This window comes from Delphinus delphis, chromosome 15 (assembly GCF_949987515.2).
Source record: "Delphinus delphis chromosome 15, mDelDel1.2, whole genome shotgun sequence".
NCBI classification, from domain to species: Eukaryota; Metazoa; Chordata; class Mammalia; order Artiodactyla; family Delphinidae; genus Delphinus; species Delphinus delphis.
Window position 1 is genome coordinate 22,408,572 of NC_082697.1, and position 21,027 is coordinate 22,429,598.

Sequence of the window (21,027 nt, forward strand, 5' to 3'; positions counted from 1 at the left end):
CTTAATACGTATAGTGTTTGAAAAAATCGGCATTACCCTGGAAACCTGGGAATTTAAATTATTCTAAGGATAAGACACCTGTCCAAAGAGCTAATAATCACTTCGTCCATTTAGATAATGTGTATCAAGTGCCTTCCGTGGGTGAAAATGCTGAGGAAATGGGCAGAGAGGTCCTTGTTCTCAACAAGCTATAGAATAATGGCTCATTAAACAAGCAGCCAAGTATGTGAATAATTAAAACTTGGGTAGAGCACAACAGGGAGCCCCGAGAGGGAGAAGAGGGAAGGTCCCCAGGCATGGCCTCGGGGGAAGTGCCACTCGGAGCGTGAAAAAGGAAAAGCAGGCCCTGACCTGGCTCTTCACATGCGTTCTCTCTCAGACCCGTATGGTGGGTATCGTTATCCCCATTTTTCAGATGGGGAAATGGAGACAAAGAGAGGGAAGTGGTTCGACAACCAATCCTGTAAAGGCTTGCAAGTCATCACTATGTCATACAGTCTCCCAGGCATCTTACTTTGCCCTGTGACACCAGTAACAGTGTGCTCAGTGTCACCTTAGCGCGTGAGGCATGCCAGCCAGCTCCCAAGCCCCCTCAGATTCCCCTTGCCCACCTAGCCGTGGGTCCTGGTGTGCCTGGAGTGAACTCTGTCCTGTCACTGGCCCCTGCCACCCAGTGGCAGAATGTGATCCCAGGTCAGGCAGTGGTTCTGAGTAGACATAGGAATGATCAGCTAGGGCTGGGGGATTCAGGGAAAGCTTCCTGGAGAAGGGTGGGATCCAGACAGGCCCGAAGTGGAAAAAGGGTCTTCCAGTAATGGGAGGGGGCTTCACACACGCAAAGGCCCAGGAACAAAGAATGGAGCACGGCTACAGTGTAGCAGAGATGGGAGGCAAAGAAAACAGGGTCCGGTTTGCAGAAAGCCTTAACCGTCTGGTGGAGGGGCTGGAACCTGGTCCTGATGGGAGGGATCTCATTTGCTTGTGTCAGCAAGGAGGTCAGCAGGGCTGAGCTGGGGAGGGAGGGTGTCAGGGCACCAGGCTGGGAGCCATGGCTCTGTCTGTCCCCATCACAGCATCTCTTTCAGATTTCTCTTGGTGATGCACTTCTGAGTGTTCTGCTGAGGAACGATGGGAAGTCAGCCCAGCAGGGGGAAAGCCCTTCCAAGCCCAAGCCTGAGCCCGTGTGTGCAAGGCCAGGGGCCTGAGCCCGTGCAAGCAGGTAGGCCGAGGGCCCCGGGGCAGCCAGGCCCTTCCTGAGCAGCCTCAAGTATCAATGAGGACCTGCTGTATACCAGGCCCTCCCCATGAACCACACAGCCGGGATCCCTGCTCTTAGGAAGCTTACATATTAGTGGTCAGAACATTAAACCAGATAAACTAGAAAATGTGAGAGTGACCAGAACTAACCAGGAGCGTGTGATGGTCCCCCAGGCATCTCCCATGGCTTCCCTCCTCCTAAACCAGTTTATCCAGAGCCTGAGCTGCAACCCTAAGACCAACCCACATCCATAGCTCTCCAAAGCTGCACCGTCCATTACGATAGCCACTAGCCTTATGTAGCTATTTCAGTTTAAACTGAAGTTAATTAAAATTAAATTAAATATTCAGCTCCTCAGTAACACCAGCCATATTTTAAGTGCTCTCCAGCCGTTTGAAGCTAGTGGCTACCTTACTGGGCAATACAATTATAGGAGATTTCCATTATCGCAGAAAGTCCTACTGGGCAGAAATGCTCTTATCCTGAGAGGTGCTGTGAAATACTTGAAGCAAAATAGAGCTATGATGATTGGAAAAAATGAGTTCATGCAACGCATGGGCTGAACCTGTAATTGTGGTTTTCTGAGGCAGTCCTGACTAAAAAATGCCAGTTTTTAGGACGATTAGACAATCAAAGTATCCTGCAATATCTAGTACTTTGATGTCAGAGCTACAGCCCCAGTTTGTTTCTTGTTCCCTGAAACAGCCCACAAATCCTTTCTCAAATCACATTCTGATTTGGTTTCGATAATGTATTTGTCAGGGTTCCCCAGAGAGACAGAACCAGTAGAATGTGTGTGTGCGCGTGTGTAAGAGAGAATTTATTTTAAGAAATTGGCTCACGCAGCTGTGGGGTGGCCAGTCTGAAGTCTGCAGTGCAGGCCAGAGGGCTGGAGACCCAGGGAAGAGTTGATGCTGCAGAATTCCACAGTGGAGTCTGGAGGCAGGATTCTCCCTTCCTCAAAGGACCTCAGCCTTTTTCTCTTAAAATCTTCAACTGACTGGATAAGGCCCACTCACATTGTGAAGGGTAATCTGCTTTATTCAAAGTCTACTGATTTAAATGTTAATCTAGTCTCAAAAATAGTGTCACAACAACATCTAGACTGGTGTTTGACCAAATATCTGGGTACTGTGGGCTAGCCATGTTGCCACATAAAATCAGCCATCAGAGATAACAAGATTACTCTAAACCAAGCAGCACTTCTAGGAGGAAGGACACAGACACACAGTTAACAGAAGACTGCAGAGCCACACTGGGTATCTGTGTTTGGCAGGCTCTCCCCAAAACTGAAAAGTCCTCTGCAATGGCTGGGGCTTCCTTTCTGCTCCTCAGCCCCCATCCCCAATATCCACCTTTCTTTTTCTTAAATACTCTTATTTTTTATTAATTTTTTTTCTTTTTGGCCGTGCTGCACAGCACGTGGGATCTTAGTTCCCCGACCCAGGATCGAACCCGCAGCCCCGTGTTGGAAGCGTGGAGTCTTAACTACTGGACGGCCAGGAAAGCCCCAATATCCTGCTCCTCTCTTTGACAGCAGCCTCCCCTAGCCCCCTTGGTCATCGATCGGCACCCTGGACCCTGTAGACTCCTGCTGGGGAGGCAGTTGCCTCCTTCTAGCCACACAGTGTGCGCCGAGAGCCTGGGGCCCAGCAGGCCCTGCAGGAAGAGATCTGGAAACCACACAGACCCTCACCTCATTTCCTCTGAATCTAGCCACAGGCAGCGGCCCCGAGGCTGCTCTGAGTCATGCCCAGGATGCTGAGGGGGTGACCCCCCGGCAGGTGTCCTGGGGCCCTCCTTGCCTGTGGGAACTGAGGGGCACTGTGTTCCCCTCTCTGTCAGGGTCTCCAGGGGACGAATGGGCTTCTCTCAGTACTTCTACCCCTGGTCCCAGCAAGAGCGTGGATTCTGGGCAACTCCTTTGTCCATCAGCCTTGCATCCATCCAAAATCTACGAAGGTTCTACCCCATGCCAGGCCTTGTGCCAGGACCGGGGGACACAGTAGTGGACAAGACGGACACAGTCCCTGTGTTCAGGGACAGTCAAACCTCAGAGACAGGTGCTAAACCAATAATCAATTACAACTGTGTTAGATTTTGATGACAGTGTTTTAAGGGACTCTGACCAAGAGTGTGTGCTGAGGGGCTCATCAGGGAAGAGACGTTTCATCCAAGGAGTGAAGGATGAAGGTGACTCAGCCGCCGGAGGGGACCCATCAGGGGCACAGCATGTGCAGCTCAGTGGCTCCTGGGGTGCAAGGCCAGGGCTTCCAGGAGGGGGAGGGGCCCTTCTGGCCACCTGGCTCTGTTCTTGTCAGAGGACACCCTCCCCAGACTTACTTGTACCGTGTATTCGGGCATCAGGCGGGCATTTCCCTGCACCAAGGGATGGCCAGGCCCTACGTTCTGAGGAGCTCCTGTCTGGGGTCACCACGGGGGTCTCCATGTGTGTCTGGGAGGACATGTAGGAACTGGTCCACTTCCAGAATCAGTCTCATTCTGCCCATGTCCCAGAGGCCCTCAGCCCGCATAGTGTCCAGCTCTGTGTCTGCCCCACCCGTCCCCTGGGTCCTTGTCTGTCCTCTGCTCTCCCTCCCTCACTTCCTGGGGCCCCAGCTCTGTCTAGAGGGCCTCACAGAGGCCTCTCAGCCTCTGAGGAGCATCTGTGAGGCGCATAAACCTTTCTTGCTGACCTCACTGCTTCTCATAGCCTAACGCAGAGACCCCTACTGAGATGGGGTAGGAGGAAGAGAAGGGAGGGCGCTGGGGGGTGGGTGAAGGGCGCCCTGCAGCCCGTGTGTTTTCAGGACAAGTAGGCCTGGACAGGCATCAGGAGGTCTAGGTGGTCGGGGCAGGCTGGTCCCGGAGCTGGGGACGAGGGGATGAGCATTCTGTGCTCAGGGAGCCGCTTGCCGCCTGCTGTCCAACCTCAGAATTGGGCCTCAAGGCCACCAGGTGCTCAGGACCAGTCCTGAGGGTGGGGTGCGGCGGCTTGGTGTCCTGTCTCTGTGACTCCCTCTCTGAACGCCAGCCTCCTGGGGAGTCTGGGCCTTTCAGAGACGTGCTGCTGCTGTCCAGCCCAGTCCCCCGGCCCTGGGCCCGTGGGAGGACAGGGACAGGGTGATGTGGCGTAGGAGCTGTGCCCGCCCTCCCTGGCAGACTGCCCCGTGGAGCCTCGGTTGCCTTGCTGTGCAATGGGGCTGAATGGAGGTGACACATACAGCACCCGTCAGGCCCTGACACAGAGCAGGTGCTCAGGAAGAGGTGGCAGGTGTGTGACCAGGACACTTGACTGAGACACACATTCCTGCTGGGCGTCTGCTCTGGGCCAGGCCTGTCCCAGTGGGCCCTGGGGCTGCACCTCTTCTGAGGGGGCAGCACAGACCTACGCCTGTCGCTCTGGACAGAGGTCACGGGAGAGCCACTCTGCCCACGTGCACGGCACTCCAGAGTTACAAAGCCCGTCCAGGTCAGTGATTTCCTGGGCCCCTCCTGGAGCCCTCCCCCTCCCATGGCCGCCTCCCAGCCCCTCAAAGCTAGTCCATCTGGTGGCCACCTCATCGGTGCCTTTCAGAAGCTGAGCTCAGAGATCCAGGCTGATACCTGCTTAGAGCTGTCGGCTTTAAGCTTGCTGAATTCCTTTATCAGAATCTCCTGTGATGATCTGTATAAAAATGGGATTGTAGCCAGGAGCCCCTGGCTCCTCTTGCCACACCAATCCTTTCCCCGAGGGGCCCCCAAGAGATGTCTGGGCACCCCCAGGGCTCTGCAGAGCCCTATGGAAAAGCATCAGATTCCAGGTTGCCATCCCAGGATCCCAGCAGACATGCCGCCCTAGGGTACCCATGGGAGGATTGATGGTGGGAGCCCAGCCTCCACTGGAGCTCATGTCTGGCCAGAGGGTGACCATCTCTGTCCCTCCATCCAGAGAGGAGCAAGGCCAAAGCTGTGGCCTTGGGCAGTTTCCCAGTAGGCGAGCAGGCAGAGCTGTCTCTGAGACTGGGGGAGCCATTGACCATCATCTCTGAGTAAGTCCCCCTGAGGGCACGGGGTGGGGTGCTCTCTCCCCTCCCCCGATCCCCGAAGATGCATTAGTGGGAGGAGGGACCCCTTCCAGGGGAAAAGAGCATGGACTTCTGTGCTGAGCTCACACAGCACTGTAATGGTGGGATTTTAGGCAGCTTGACACACCTGTAGGGAAAAGCAGTGGGTGCGCAGGGCCTTGCAGGGGGGCCCTGAATCCGGCCATTCACTGCCCAGGAGGTACCCAGACTGGCTGGTGCAAGGAAACCTGGGAAACTCAGGTGGGATGGGTGGCCACAGGACCTACCCTGGAGGGTCCTTGTGAATCCCAAATGAGCGGTGCCCAGGGCCTTGGCCCTTCTGAGAGGGGTCCCCTCGCCCTTCTCTCTCCAGGGATGGAGACTGGTGGACGGTGCTGTCGGACATCTCAGGCAGAGAGTACATCTGCCCCAGCATCCACGTGGCCAAAATCTCCCATGGGTGAGTTCACACCCCAGGCCCTGCCTCTGGGGAGCTTCCTGCTTCCTCCTCCCACAAGTGTAGTTCTTCACGCCCAGTCTTATGCTGAGCAAAGCTGGGGTCAGGGGAAAGTCAGGCCCAGACCCTGCCCTCCAGAGGAGCTGACGACTGACTCTTAGATCAGCCTGTGAGACATGGAGCCCAGAGGAGAGGACTTGGCAAGGCCTCATGGAGACGTGGCACCTGGGCTTTGGAGCGTGGCCGGGAATCTGGTGGTGGAGAATGCTGGAAGGGACTTGCAGGAGGTGGGGACAGCCTGCGTAAATGTCCCCAGAGAGCCTCCTCGGGCTGCCCTTCCAAGAGGCACTTCCTCAGGAGGGCTGGACTCGGGGACGCAGGGTCTCTCAAAGAGTGTGAGCCATCCCTTGCCCAGAGTAAGTGACAGACTGACTCCAAAGCAAATTCTATGTCGAGAGAGAAAGGCAGTGAATAACCTGGAGCGGGGGACATGTCACTGTGTGCTGTGACAGCCACGCTTCAGTTCTGAGGAGAAGCACGGCTCCCACACTGGATGGCCTTCCTTTCTGAAGCTCGTGGTGTGTCTGGCTCTGAAGCAACATAGGATCCCGAGACATGTGGACACATCATAGAATCAGCTCGCGTCTCCCAGCGGTCTGGGCCTGCGGGGCAGGGTTTTGCCTCCACAGCCTGGCGTGAAGTTTAAACAGAGGAAACACCGACTACCTCCAAGAGTCCCCTTTCCCTGCCTGCGCTTCACTTATAGCCTCGATTTTCATAAGTCGTATGAATGATGTATTTTATTTACTATAAAACTAGGCTCAGTTTGCTGCTGGCCCCGAGAGAATCACAGCTTCTCTACGTTATTTACTTGGAATCAACTCAACCCTGACTCTGGCATTTCACAAAGTGACAGGGAGGCAACCATTTCCATCAAATTGGCTTCTGGAGGCTTTGCCTGGGACCCCCGGACATGACTCTGGGGACAGTAAGAAGCTGATGGACTGTAAACCAAAACATGCCTGCACGACTCCTTGAACTTCTCACTGCAGTGAAGTCCTTCATGGACACACATAGGTGAGGGATTAAGTGAAGAGAGAAAAGGAAGGTGTGGGCTCAGAATTATCAACAATCCCAGCATTGGAAGAGGCACGTGTGGCTGTTGATGGGCTACGTGATTTTTTCCAAAATTTTAGAATGTCTTGAACATTCTAGTTCCAAACTTTCTACTCATGAATAAGCTACAGTGGAAGTTAGATTTCAGTGATAATGAGTAAATGTTCACCTGCATACCTTTTGGCTACAAAGTTAAACTTTAAACTGTTGAAATAAAATATTTACTAAAATTTAAAAAAAAGAGGCAATTCTTGGAGAGGTGAAGGCTTAGACAGGTGAGTGGATGGTGTAGGGGTGCTGGAGGAACTGGGCAGTGAGAGGAGAGGGTCTGGGATCACTTCACCTGCCCCCAGACCCTGACCACTTGGGAATGAGCTCTTCAGTTAGAAAAGGCTGGGGCTGGCCCCATGAGATGGTCCTGGCTCCAGGGGCCTCGGAGGTCAAGGACAAAGCTGGGGGCCCTGAGAGACCTGAGGCCAGCTCTTCATGGGACGTTTGGAAGTCTGAGGCCCACAGAGGGAAGAGAGGTTCCAGTAGAGTCTTGGGCCACCCACCCCCAGGCTGACCCCCAACCCTCTCTCTGCTCATCTCCCCACCCCCAGGTGGTTATATGAGGGCCTGAGCCGGGAGAAAGCTGAGGAACTTCTGCTGCTGCCTGGAAACCCAGGAGGGGCCTTCCTCATCCGGGAGAGCCAGAGCAGGAGAGGTGGGTAAGCTCAGCCTGCCATGGGCTTTTCCCTTTCATGCCAAGAGCCAGGTGTGATGTGACTTGGGGGTAGAGGTAGGAGGCCACATGTGGAGGGCTGGAGACCTGGCCTTGGAGTCAGGCAGTCTGGCTGACTGACCACATGTTGCTGCTGTGAGAGCCTATCAACAATGGGGCAGGGCTTCCCTGGTGGTGCAGTGGTTGAGAGTCCGCCTGCCGATGCAGGGGACACGGGTTCGTGCCCCGGTCCGGGAAGATCCCACATGCCACGGAGCGGCTGGGCCCGTGAGCCATGGCCGCTGAGCCTGCGCGTCCGGAGCCTGTGCTCCGCAACAGTGAGAGGCCCGCGTACTGCAAAAAAAAAAAAAAAAAAAAAAAACAATGGGGCAAATAACCTGCATTTCTAAAAGTGGTGTGAATTGCCCACGGGAGGGATCCAGCTCGGCCAACACTTTAGCAACCAGGACTCGTAACCGAGTATAGTCACAGGACTTCTCTGCCTTGACCAGCAATGATTTCTCCCTCCCCAAGACACAGCATGACCCTTATCTCTTGACAAGGTCTCTGTGCTTTGGGTCACCAGCCAGTCGGAGCCAGAAAACCCACTAGGAGTCACCTCATGATCTTCCTTTCTGTGCTGTGCAGATGGGGAAACAGAGGCCCACAGAGGGATAGGGACATGTCACACCGCACGTTCATATGGGACTTCTCCCACCCCAGGTGCAAACAAAACACGAAGTCGAGTCTGTCTCTGATGCCCCTGCTTCTCTCTGAGCTGCCCTGAGTCCCTAACAGCAGGGACAGAGAGGGACGTTGAAGGAGTGGCAGTGCCCTCGTTTATGTTAGGCTCTGTAAATGCCTTCAAACAACCCTGTGGGGATTGTACTTCCAGTGTCCCCATTTTACAGATGAGGAACTGGAGATTTTGGGGAAGAGAAATGAGTTGCCTGGGGAGACACAGCTAATAAGTGCAGAGCTGGGATTCAAACCCCGCTGAGGTTCATCGCACTTCAGACACCCAAGAGAGGCCCACCTGTGACAGTAATGGTAGCATTACAAGCACAGGGGCAGACTAGGGAGAAGCTGTTCAGGAGTGAGGACGGGCTGCCTGTGCTTCCCTTAACTGAACTCACTTTGATGCGTCATCGGGGTCCTTTGCTCTCTACTCAGTCTCCCTCCTGGGGCCCCTTCCAGTGCGTGTCTTTGCCTCTCCTTCCCTTCCTTTGGGAGCCCCCTGGGTTGACCTCTCCCCAGCCCCTCGTACTGTTTTCCAGGCAGCGCCAGCATCTCTCACATACACCCATAGGCAGGCCAGGGTGGGGGGCTGGCTCAAGTGCAACAGCTACAAACAGGAAACCATAGCGGTGCTGTTGGGGGCGGGGGCACTGTAGACCGGGCCCCAGTGAGTGTGAGAAGCCACAGGAAGTGCTCCGTGCTCAGCTGCCCCTCCCACACCCCTTCTCTGGCCTGGTTCAACCCCAAGAGCATAGTGACCGAAACTTATTGCCTCTCTGAGCCCCTTTTCCAAGAAGGCCCATATACAAGAGGAACTGGTGGAGAAATAAAGGAGAAAGCAGATAAGAATCCATGGGATCTTTTTTTTTTTCCTTGCAGTTTTATTGAGACATAATTGATACTCGGCACTGCGTAAGTTCAAGGTGTAAGAATCCATAGGATGTTTAAGGATCCACAGAATTGCTGGGATTAAGGTTAGATTTGACTCTGAGGTTCCCCATAGCAACACCAAAAAGGGATAGATCAGAATGCAGCTCTCATTATCGAAAAAGGAAGAATTTGCCAATTCTGCAGGAAAGGCAATTTCCCAATACTAATTTCTAATCTCTCATCCTGGGCTTCCTTTTGGAGAGTGTCTGTTAAGCTGCAGGTTACAACCCATTTGTGGGCCAAGAAATCAGTTTGGTTCAGTGGTTATAGACCAGTGGGTCTCAAACCTGGGTGGGCATCAGAACACCTGGAGGGTTTGTTAAAACAAAGAACTGGTCCAGCTTTAAGAACCACTGATCTAGACCTTGGCTGTGTGTTGGAATCATCTGGGGGAGATTTATAAATTACTGATGGCTGCACCCCACCCCCAGAGTTTCTGATTTAATTGGTCAGGGGTGTGGCCTGGGCCCTGGAAGCTACAAGAGCCCCCCAGGTGATTCTGATGTGTAGCCAAGGTTGAAACCCATTGGTTTAGTGGATCTGGACCAGGGAGCGTTGAAAGTGAAATAGAGCTGAAAACATTAGGATGCATCACTGGGGCTGGGGAAAATATTGCTTCACCAAACTTTTTGTTTTCGATAATTTTAAGTGTGTTCTGGGTCACTGTAAAATTTCATATGTGGTTTGTGGTCAAAAAAAGTTTGACACTAAATCTGTACGGGCCCGAGTGACGCCACAGGATGGTGGTTCTCAGACTTGAGTGTACAGGGATTGTCAGGGGATCGTCTTGCTGATGCACTCTTAGGCCCCGCCGCAGACCTGCCCAATCAGACTGCTGGGTACAGAGGTCAGAAATCTGCTTCCTTCACAAGCTCTCTGGATGGATCTCATGTTTTTTTAAGTTTGAAAACACAGTTCCAGTCTAGGGAACCCAAAATTAAGTAATGAGAGACAATGTTTTTCATGTTTACATAATGCATCTTGTCATATATAACGGTAATTAACTGTTGACCAAGTGAGTGAGTGATATCAGGATCAGCTCTTCTTTGGCCCAAGATCGAGACGTACCTGTGGGAAGGGAATTCTGTAGGGGCTTTGAGCCTGTGGGTGGACCAAGGCGGAAGGCCTGGGGCCACTGAGCTCCCAAGAACACTACTCAAGAGTCTGGAGGGGGAGGGGAAGACCCCCCATCTTCCCCAGAGTCCCTCTGGCATACCTGGTTGTGTTCTAGGCCTGGGGGGAGCCATGGCAGGGCCCAAGTCAGGCCGAAAACCTTGGTGTGAGAAGGGGCACAACGAGTTTGTGGAGGTCCCAGGACTGCTCCAGAGGTCAGCGCCAGCGCCAGACCCCTAGAGCGTCACCCTCTTGCCTTCCTACTGTCCTACTATGTGTCTGTACTGTGTTGAGCATTGCAAGAGAGACTGATGAGCAAGACACGCTTCCTGCCCCTGAGGGACTCATCTCTGTGATTCTGTCAGCCGAGAAGCACTTAAAAGCATCTCCTCTGAGTCAGGCCTGATAAGTTGTATTTCCTGCCCTCAGGCTTCAGACAGTCAAGGGTCCAAGGTGCAGCATTCTCGAGGCTATCAGCTTCTTAGAGGTCTCAGAAGAAGTTCAGAGGGTCCTGCTAGACCTACGTCCCCCAAACAGGTTTTAACGTGCTCCCTCACACCACTGTGGACCCCTCCCCTCCTCCCGGCATCATCATCAGAACACCTGGGAGAACATGGCTCCTTAGGTCACTGCAGGCCAGGGTGTGACACTGGCTAAGCCTGCTGGAGCTTTCTGGAATCCGGGACCTCATACTTTCCTTGCCTTTTTCCCAGTGGGTCTCCCTCCAGGGCCTGCACCCAGCCTTAGCTCCTACCATTCCTTCCCACAGCCTGCCTCTGGCCCACTGCCCACCAGAACACTCCTTGAATGAACACACCTTGTTCTTTCCACTGCTCCATCCCTGCACATGAGCCTCCCTCAGGGCCTGGAAAGCCCTCCCTCCAGTCCTCCACTTGGCCAACTCACACTGATCCTTCTCGACCCATTGCAATGCCATTTCCCCAGGTTATTTGTCACTCTTTGCTCTCAACTCCCACAGCATCCTGAAAAGACCTCTTCTGTAGCTGCAATAAACTTATTTCTTAAAACAAAGTCAGGGTATGTGGTCTAACAGCAGGGGAACTAAATATTTGAGATGAGGACCATAAAGGAAAATTCTGGCTGAGGGATGTGCTGAGGGACAGTATTTCTTTCCCCAGAGTATGAAGATCTGATTACCTGTGTCTGGGGCTAGTGCAGTGCCAGCTTGTAGTAAGTGTTCAACAGATGTTTACTGTATAAATGGATGAGTAAATGAGTGCATGTATGTACGTTGAGGGGAGGAGAGAGGATGAAGAGCTGGGGTAGGGTAGACTGACCCCCAACACCATCTGTGCTCACAGCGGTAGGAGTGCATATGGTGGCAAGGACTCCTCAAGTCTGCTTGTATCATGGCCGTGTCCAGTGTTTATCACAGAGACTCAGTAATTCATTCAACAAATAAATATTGCATGGTGACTCTGTGCCAGCCACTGTTCTAAGTGCTGGGGATTCAACAATATAAAAAGCACCAATAAAGAGGTTAAAAAAACAGCAAAATCCCTGCCACAATCTAGTTGGCAACGTGCATAGTGAACAAACAGTAATTGAGCAACTGATCATGGCAAGTGCCACAAAGAAACAATAAAGCGACAGTTCAAAGGAACAGAGTAAACAACAGGTGCATCCTCAGCAGGAGGCAGGTGTGCCTGGAGCAGATCCAAGGTCACCGGAAGTCAGGTCATGCGAGGCCTTTCCAGGGTGAGAGCTTCAGATTTATTTTAAGTGTTGACAGGGAGGGTTCTAAGCAGGGGAGTGACATGATCTGATCCCTCTACGTTGCAAAGAGAGGATTTGGCAGGGGATGAGGCGGAAGTGGGGAGCCACATGGGAAGTTGTTGCAGGCTAATAAGAAGTGGTTAGATTCCGGATATGTTCTGAATGTAGCCAGTAGGGTTTTCTGTGGGGCTGGATGGGAGGTGAGGGAGAGTGGAAGCTGCCAGGGATGATGCCGGGGTTAGGAGCTTAGTAATGAATGGATTGCGCTGCTGTTTTCGGAGATGGGAAGATGGTGGGCAGATAAATTAGGACGATCCCTTGTGAGGCTCACAGTTGGTTATATGGTGGGGTGGGGTAGTGTTGAGGGACAGACGATGGGAGAATAGGACCTTTGGTGCTAGCACTTGTGTCTGGGCAAGCCTAGAGCTGGGGTTTCTACCAGGCAGAGAAGGTGTTCTGGAGAGGAGTTGCCTGAGTAGGAACTGAGTTGTAAAAGGAAGGCTGGCGGTTACGCAGGTGGAAGAGTGTTCCATATAAAGGGAACAGCGTGAATAAAGAACCAGAGAACTGCTAAGGGGCACTGGGTGCTTGCTATGCGCCAGACACTGCTAAATGCTTCACCTACTTTACCACCTGGATCTTTGTGGCAATCTGTTGAGGCGGGGACAATTATTATCCCCCTTTAGAAAGGAAGAAACAGATCTGAGAGGTCAACTAATGTGTCTTAGAGACACAGGTAGGGTTATAGGATGTAGGGGTGTTATAGTGTGTGACTCTGGGTGAGATATGAAACCAGGGAGGCCGAGTTTAAAAGACGTCCTGGAGGGCTTCCCTGGTGGCGCAGTGGTTGAGAGTCCGCCTGCCGATGCAGGGGACACGGGTTCGTGCCCCGGTCCGGGAAGATCCCACATGCCGCGGAGCGGCTGGGCCCCTAAGCCATGGCCGCTGAGCCTGCGCGTCTGGAGCCTGTGCTCCGTAACAGGAGAGGCCACAGCAGTGAGAGGCCCGCGTACCACAAAAAAAATAAAAAAAGACGTCCTGGAACTGGGAGCCAGCCATAGATATCTGGGGCTGGCTGAGCAGCAGTGAGAAGGAACAGCAGGATAGCAGGCACACAGGGCAGTCAAAGGTGGCCTTGGTAGGTGACCTGTCCCCACAGCGGGGTAGACAACCCCACATGGGCTTGACAGAGCTTGCTTATTATCTCTGAGTCGACCAGCCAGATCCTCAGTGTAGCTGTGAGGATCCCTCCTGGTTCTAGTAACTGTGATGACGGTGGCCAGGGTGGGGTGGCTGGAGAACCAGGCCCCAAAGAGGGACTTGGTCACTTAGTTCAGCGGGTTGGTTGGCTTCCAGGGCCTAGTTTCAGATATGTATCCCTTTCCCAACCACAGAGCTTTTTCAGGGTCACAGCACAGCTCCAGAAGAGATTCTTCTTAAAGGTACAGAGTCAAGGGGTCTCCAGAGTCAGGTAGAAAACAACGAAAAGGAAGCAAGGACCTTACTCCATACTTCTCAAAGTATATTGACTTTGTATCCTGTAGCCTTGCTAAATTCACTTATTAGTTCTCATTGCTTTTTTGTAGGTTCCTTAGGATTTTCTACATCTATGATCACACGTTATCTATAACTATAATTTAACTACTTATTTTTCAATTCATATACCTTTTTTTTTCCTTGCCTTACTGCACTGGACCTCTAGTATAACAAGTAAAGTGGTAAGAACATTCTTGCTTTGTTCTAAGAAGGAAAAATTCAGTCTTTCCCATTAAGTATGATGTTACTTATAGATTTTTCACAGATGCTCTATGTCAGGTTAAGAGGAAGTACCCTTCTGTGGTAGGCAGACTAGCCCCCCCAGACGATGTCCAGGTCCTAATCCCTGAAACATGTGAATATGACTTACCTTATATTGCAAAAGAGAGTTCGTAGACATGATTAAGGATTTTGAGATAGGAAGTTTATCGTGGATTATCCAGATGAGCCCAATGAAATCACAAGGGTCTTTATAAGATGGAGGCAAGAGGGTAAGAGTTTGAGAGATTGGAAGATGCTATGCTGCTGGCTTTGAAGATGGAGTAAGGGGCCATGAGCTAAGGAATGCTGGGGGCTTCTAGAAACTGAAGAGGCAAAGAAACAGACATTCCTCTAGAGCCTGCAGAAGAAGTACAGGCCTGCTGATACCTTGATTTTAGTTTAGTGAAATCTGTTTTAGATTTATGACCCCCAGAATTGTAAGATAACACATTTTTTGTTGTTTTAAACCACTATATATATGGTAATTTGTTATAGCAGCAATAGGAAATTATTACACCCTCTATTTGTAGTTTTCTTTTTCTTCGTTTTTTAAAAATCATGATGCGTGTTGAATGTTGTCAAATTTTTCTGCATTTCTGCAGGTGATCATGCTTTTTCTCCTCTATTCTACTAATTTAGTGAGTTAACACTGACGTTCAATTTTTAAATCAACTTGTATTCCTGGGATAAAGCCAATTTAGTTATAATGTATTATCTTTTTTATACATTGCTGGATTCAATTTGCTAACAGTGTGTTAAAAGATTTTTTGTGTCTACATATATGAGGTATATTGGTCTATAGTTTTCTCATAATGTTTTTGTCTGTTTTTTTTAGCAAGTTAATTGCTGGCCTCATAAAATGGGTGGGGAAATGTTATCTTCTCTATTTTCTTAAAGAGTTTGTATAAAATTGATGTTATTTCTTCTTTAAATGTTTGATAGAACTCACTAGTGAAGCCATCTGGACCCAGAGTTATCTTTCCAGGAAGTTTTTTTTTTTTTTTTTTTTTAGGAAGTTTTAAAATTATGAATTCAATTTCTGCAATAGATATGGGTCTATTCAAATTTTCTATTTCTTGTGTCAGTTTTGGTAATTTGTGTCTTTTAAGGAATTTGTCCATTTCATCTAAGTTGTAGAATTTATTGGCATGAAGTTGTTCACAGTATGCCCTTATCCTTTTAATGTGTGTAGGATCTATAGCGATGTCCCCTCTTCATTCCTGATGTTGGTAATTTGTGTGTGTGTGTGGTGTTTCTCTTTTTCTTTCATCAGTCTAGTTTGAGCTTTATCAATTTTATCAACCTTTTCAAAGAATCAGCATTTGATTTTTCTTCATTGTCTTCTATTTATTTTTATTTCCTTCCACTTAAATTTATTCTTTTTCTAGCTTTTTAAAGTAGAAACTTTATTTTATGCCTTCTTTTCTTCAAGTGTAAGATTTAAAGCTAAAAATATACCTTTAAGTCCTGATTTAGCTGAGCTCACAAATTTATTTATTTAGTTAAAAATATTTTCTAATTTTACTTATGATTTCTTCTTTGATCCCTGGGTTATTTCCAAGCATCTGGGGATTTTCCATATGTCTTTTTGTTATTAATTCATAATTCTGTGTGGTCAGAAAACATACCTTTAATTATTTTCAATCCTTTTACATTTCTGTTTTTACGGCCTAGTCTATAGTCTGCCTTGAGTATTCCATGTGCTCTTGTTGGGCCCAAGGTTTGTTAATTAAGTCAAATGGGCTGACTGCATTGTTCAACTCTTCTATATGCCTGTTGATTTTCTATCCTATCAAGTACTAAGAGAGGAGTGTTGAAATCTCCAATTATAATTATGGACATCTATTTTTTCTGTTAATACTGTTGGCTTTGCTTCTATATTTTGAAACTCTGTAACTGGGTGCATACAAATTCAGGATATCCTCTTATCTCTGGTAATACCCTTGGTCTTGAGTTCTACTTTTCTGATATTATCACTCCAGTTTTCCTAAGATTAATGTGTGCATGATACATATTTTTTACTTTTAGCCTGTGTTTTAATATTCAAAGTGTGTTTATCATGTAGTTGGGTCTTGCTTTTTAAAATACAGTTTGAAAATCTCTGCCTTTTAACGGAGTATTTAGACCCCTTCCTCATAGTAAAAGCTTCCTAAAACTGAGCACTGCCTGTGGTTTGGGAAAGTCACTCCTGCATTTTGTTGGCATTCCACAGGGAAAGGTTAAGTGACAGGGTCACTGGCTCTTCCTCCAGGTTCTCTGTGCCAGTTTTCTCATCTGTAAACTGGGGATAACTGTACCTACCTCACAGGGTGGTTATGAGAATTAGACGAGATAGTCCATATAAAAAGTGCATAGTAAGCACTCAATAAATGAAAGCTACAGATAGCTTTAAGTAATTAGATAGTAATAATAGGTTATTACTGTTATTCCACTAAGCACCCTCTTCCCATTTGGCTTTGATGAAGTGTTAAGAAATGAATCCCACTTTACAGTTATGAAGAGCACTCGTATGCAACCTCATCTGCTGAAAACTACTGCTGGAGGCCTGATTTTATATAGTTATATAGTTATGATTTTATATAGTCTTTTCTCTCTATTCATTTTCAACCATGTGCTTTTCCTCTTCTAGCCAGTTATCCTTTTTTTTTTTTTTTTTTTTTTTTTGCGGTAAGTGGGCCTCTCACTCTTGTGGCCTCTCCCGCTGCGGAGCACAGGCTCCGGACGCGCAGGCTCAGCGGCCATGGCCCACGGGCCCAGCCGCTCCGTGGCATGTGGGATCCTTCCGGACCGGGGCACGAACCCGCGTCCCCTGCATCGGCAGGCGGACTCTCAACCACTGCGCCACCAGAGAAGCCCCCAGTTATCCTTTTTTTAAATTAAAATTTTTGTTGAAACCTATCAAACTGTACACTTTAAACATATGCATTTTATTTTATATAAATTATACCTCAATAAAGTTGATTTTAAAAACTAAAACAGGGAGTTCCCTGGTGGCCTAGTGGTTAGGATTCTGGGCTTTCACTACCGAGGTCCGGGTTCAATCCTGGTCTGGGAACTGAGATCCCACAAGCCACGCAGCTCGGCCAAAAAAAAGAAACAACTAAAAACTGGAAAAATTCTGTCACTTGCATCAGTGAATATAATATTCATGTATAGGTTTAAGACTAATAACAGGGACTTCCCTGGCAGTCCAAGTGGTTAAGACTCTGTGCTTTCACTGCAGGGAGTGTGGGTTTGATCCCTGGTTGGGGAACTAAGATCCCAAATGCCGTGTGGCACAGCCAAAAAAAAAAAAAAGACTAATAATAAAACCAACATCCATATGCCCACTTACCAGCTTAAGAAATTGTGCAACAGTCCCTTTGAAGCCCTTTGCCTGCTTCACTGTGTTAATCAGTTACTTTTCTTCATGGTTTTTTCTTTTCCTGGTTGTGCCAGGTCTTAGTTGCGGCAGGTGGGTTCCTTAGTTGCGGCAGGTGGGCTCCTTAGTTGCAGCTCACCAGTTCCTTTTAGTTGCGGCACATGTGCTCCTTAGCTGTGGCATGCAAACTCTTAGTTGTGGCATGCATGTGGGATCTAGTTCCCTGACCAGGGACTGAACCCGCTTCCCCCGCATTGGAAGGCAGATTCTTAACCATTGTGCCACCAGGGAAGTCCCTTCTTCATAGTTTTGCCATACATGCATCCCTATGCAGTAGTCTTGGCTGCCTCTGAACTTTATTTAAATAGAATCATACTGAATGTATGCTTCTGTGACTTGCTGTTTTCTGCTCATTATTTTAAACATTTATCTATGCTTATGTGTGTAGTGGTTATTAACTTTTACTGCTGAATAGTGTTACATTCTAGAATCTACCGTTCTCTCGAGTCCATATGGGCTGTTTGCAGTTTTTGGGCTTTTCCGAACAATGCTGCTGTGAATACTTTTGTTCATGTATTTGCAAGGCATCATGCTGGGATGGAACGGCTGGGTTGTGAGGTATGAGCATGTTCAACTCGACTAGTTAATGCCAACTGTTTCCAAAGTGGCTTATACAATTTATCTTTCCACCAGCAGGGTAAGAATTCCTTTCTCCACATCCCTGCTGACATCTACTGACACATTTTCACATCCTAACACTTTTGCCCACTTGAGTATAGTAACAGCCAACACTTAATGCTCACTTAAACTGTGGCAGGCCCTGTTCTGAGCCCTGTGTGCATGACCTTGTTTCCTCCTCACGAGAGCCCTAGCTATGATAAGTGTGTTGTCATTTATAAGCAAGAGAGCAAATCTCTGTCCCTCCCTTCCCCCTTCCCTCGTTTGGGCCCAGTGCTCACTCTCTGTGGCCATTTCATGTCTTCCTTCTCCCATCCTGGGCTGGGCTTGGTCCCAGCATGGCCTTAATCCCACCCCGGACCCTTTCCTTCTCAGGCTGTTACTCCCTGTCGGTCCGCCTCAGCCGCCCTGCATCCTGGGACCGGATCAGACACTACAAGATCCAACGCCTTGACAATGGCTGGCTGTACATCTCACCACGCCTCACCTTCCCCTCACTCCAGGCCCTGGTGGACCATTACTCTGGTATGGCCATCCCCTACCTCCATGAGAGCAGACTGGGATGTGGGTCTGTGGGGAAGATAGTTTGCCTGCTGGAGAATATCTAGGCAGAAGAGGGACCTCCCCTCTCTCCATGCCAGTCCCTGTGCCAAGAAACACAGCCCGGAAGCCCCAAGTTCATCTCGTGCCAACAGAGCCACGGAGGTGTCCCGTGTTAGTGCAGGCCAGTGCCTCACCCACAACTGTGGTTCTGAGTCAAAGTCCCCAATGGCTGGCACAGTTCTCTCCACAGGAACAAGGCCCAGAGCTGTTGCTATTGTGGAATTCAGTTGATTCTCAGCATTTTCTGGTGCCTGTTCTGTAACAGGCACTGCAGCCACTACAGCAGAGAGTCAGAGAAGCAGAGAGGAAAGACTGCTACTGGGAAAACTGATCGGGGGATTTCAGGACAGTCATTCCATGCAGCAGACACTGACAGAACAAGTAGAGACTGATCATCCCTTAGCTTTCTTCTTTCCAAAGCGCTTTTCTAACCAGAAACTGGGGCTCAAAGAGGTCCATCAACTTACCCGAAATCACACGGTAAATTAAGTCTCCCGAAACCTAGCCCAGAATGACCTTTGACTGCATGTCAGCTTCCAGATTAATAGCCTGGGGCTCATGCTCCCACCTGCCAAGTGTGGAAAGCTGTCAGGGTGAGGGTGGAGTTGTTGGGGAGGAAGGCAGGGCTGGGGCCAGCCATGTCAAGGGTCTAGGTCTCTTCCTCAGAGCTGGCGGATGACATCTGCTGCCTACTCAAGGAGCCCTGTGCCCTGCGGAGGGCCGGCCCACCCCCTGGCAAGTCCATACCTCTACCTGTGACTGTGCAGAGGACACCACTCAATTGGAAAGAGCTGGACAGGTGAGAAGCCCCTGGAACATGAAGGCAGAACAAAGGAGACTTAGAAGGACCCACCCCTGGGAACCCAGAATGGGCTTGTCACCTTCAGGGACACCTGGGAGCCAATAAGCGTTGACTGAACTCAGGCCAGCCCAGGCTCAGCAGGTCTGCTGCGGGGACTAGCAGGGAGGCCAAAGTGGGCATGGATATGGGGCTTGCCTGGGCACCGAGGTGGCCAGGATGGAAGGTCAGACAAGATGGGGTACAACAGAGAGTGAAGTGAAGGGGAGTTTGATCTGACTAGGAACAGGGAACCACTGTGAGTTTTTCAGCAGGTTTTGAGAACAGGGAACCATGTGGTAGGTGCATGGAGGAGGGTGAGGCTCCCTGATGCAACTCTTTCCTCCTCTCCACAGCTCTCTCTTGTTCTCTGAAGCATCTGCCACAGGGGAGGAGTCCCCCCTCAGTGAGGGACTCCGGGAGGCCCTGAGCTCCTACATCAGCCTGACTTATGACATCTCCTTGGACGATGCCAAGGCCCAAAGCAGAGACCGAAAGGGGAACCAAGGCTGCAGCACCTAGAACCCCAACTCAGCTCAGCCTGACTGAGCACCCCAGAGGCAAAGACTGTGCAGAGTGAGGGGAGGGCTGGGACACAGAGGCACAGCCAGAGTCCCACCTCTATCCTCTGTTCCTTCCTCTCTCAGCCCTAAGAAGTCACCTAACCTCCTCCCAGTGCCATGACCCGACCTACAGCCTCTAGTTCAAGTAAAGACCAGTTAAGAACAGGGCCAGGACTCCAGAGAGACTAGATGTCCTCGGTGTGACCCAGCCAGTTCCCGAGTTTGGGAGTCCCAGTACCACCTTCCTCCCTCTGCCTGTCGAGTCGAGTCTCATTCTACATCCCCACAACCACTCGCACAAGGCAGAGAACGCCCACTAGCGTCAAGGAGAAAAAAATAATCATTTAAGGAAAACTGACCAGTCTCATTCAGAATGCCACCACACCTCAGAAGGTAGAACTACGGCCTAGAAGGGACAGGAAGAAGAGGGGATGGGTGGCTTAGACGGCAGCAGAACCTGGGCTCTCCAGCTTCCACCTGACCGCCACGGCAAAGAGCAGGACCTCTGACCGTCCAGGTCCTCCACGTCCCCATTAAGCCCCTTCTCTGGACAGTCCTAGCTCTCAGATCTTTCATCTTGTGGCTCATCGTTTGAACCTGGCTAAGCTTTCTTGGCTACAACAGCCTTGCCGTCTTGTAGCCAAATGCAAAAGACACCACCCGAGCCTAGCACACCGCAGTGAGCTCAGTCACGTCTCTCAGTGCTGAGCCGGGGCATCAGGGCATCAGGCGGTAAGCCCTCCCTCCACAAAGTCAAGGCCACAGCCTACACCAACTCCAGCCCTTGACTTCCCTGCTGCACATTAAGGGAAAGAAGCCTGGATAGAGCTGTTAAGGGAGCAGGGAGAGGAGGAAAAGGGAAGGGGGAAGAGGGAAGGGGATGGGAGGGCACCACCTCTATTGCTCCTATTGGGTTCTGAGGCTAGAGGTGAGGTGGGAAAGGCTTTACCAGGTATCACCAACAGGGGCTCAATTAAAGATCTGATTTATTCAAGTATCTGAAAACATTCTACAACGAAAACTGTTATTAGATGCTGCTTGTACTGTGCTATGGACCACGCACATACTGCCATACTGTTTTCAGAAGAC

At 50.0% G+C, this 21,027-nt stretch overlaps 1 protein-coding gene across 1 annotated transcript; it reads left to right on the forward strand.

Annotated features, from left to right (window-relative positions):
• The first annotated feature begins 1,106 nt into the window (after positions 1–1,106).
• On the forward strand, positions 1,107–20,945 carry SLA2 (Src like adaptor 2). The gene is made up of 7 exons (XM_060030843.1): positions 1,107–1,219; positions 5,190–5,289; positions 5,678–5,764; positions 7,480–7,583; positions 18,310–18,459; positions 19,204–19,336; positions 19,732–20,945. Exons 1-7 carry the CDS (start codon positions 1,129–1,131, stop codon positions 19,895–19,897), a joined length of 831 nt encoding a protein of 276 aa, XP_059886826.1. The 5' UTR covers positions 1,107–1,128; the 3' UTR covers positions 19,898–20,945.
• The last annotated feature ends 82 nt before the right edge of the window (positions 20,946–21,027 follow it).

Excerpts from the sequence above, each read along its gene's own strand:
- SLA2 (XM_060030843.1), top strand. The coding sequence starts at position 1,129 with ATGGGAAGTCAGCCCAGCAGGGGGAAAGCCCTTCCAAGCCCAAGCCTG. Across the intron at positions 7,584-18,309 it reads GGAGAGCCAGAGCAGGAGAG|GCTGTTACTCCCTGTCGGTC; the intron begins GTGGGTAAGCTC and ends TTTCCTTCTCAG. Across the intron at positions 18,460-19,203 it reads CCTGGTGGACCATTACTCTG|AGCTGGCGGATGACATCTGC; the intron begins GTATGGCCATCC and ends TCTCTTCCTCAG.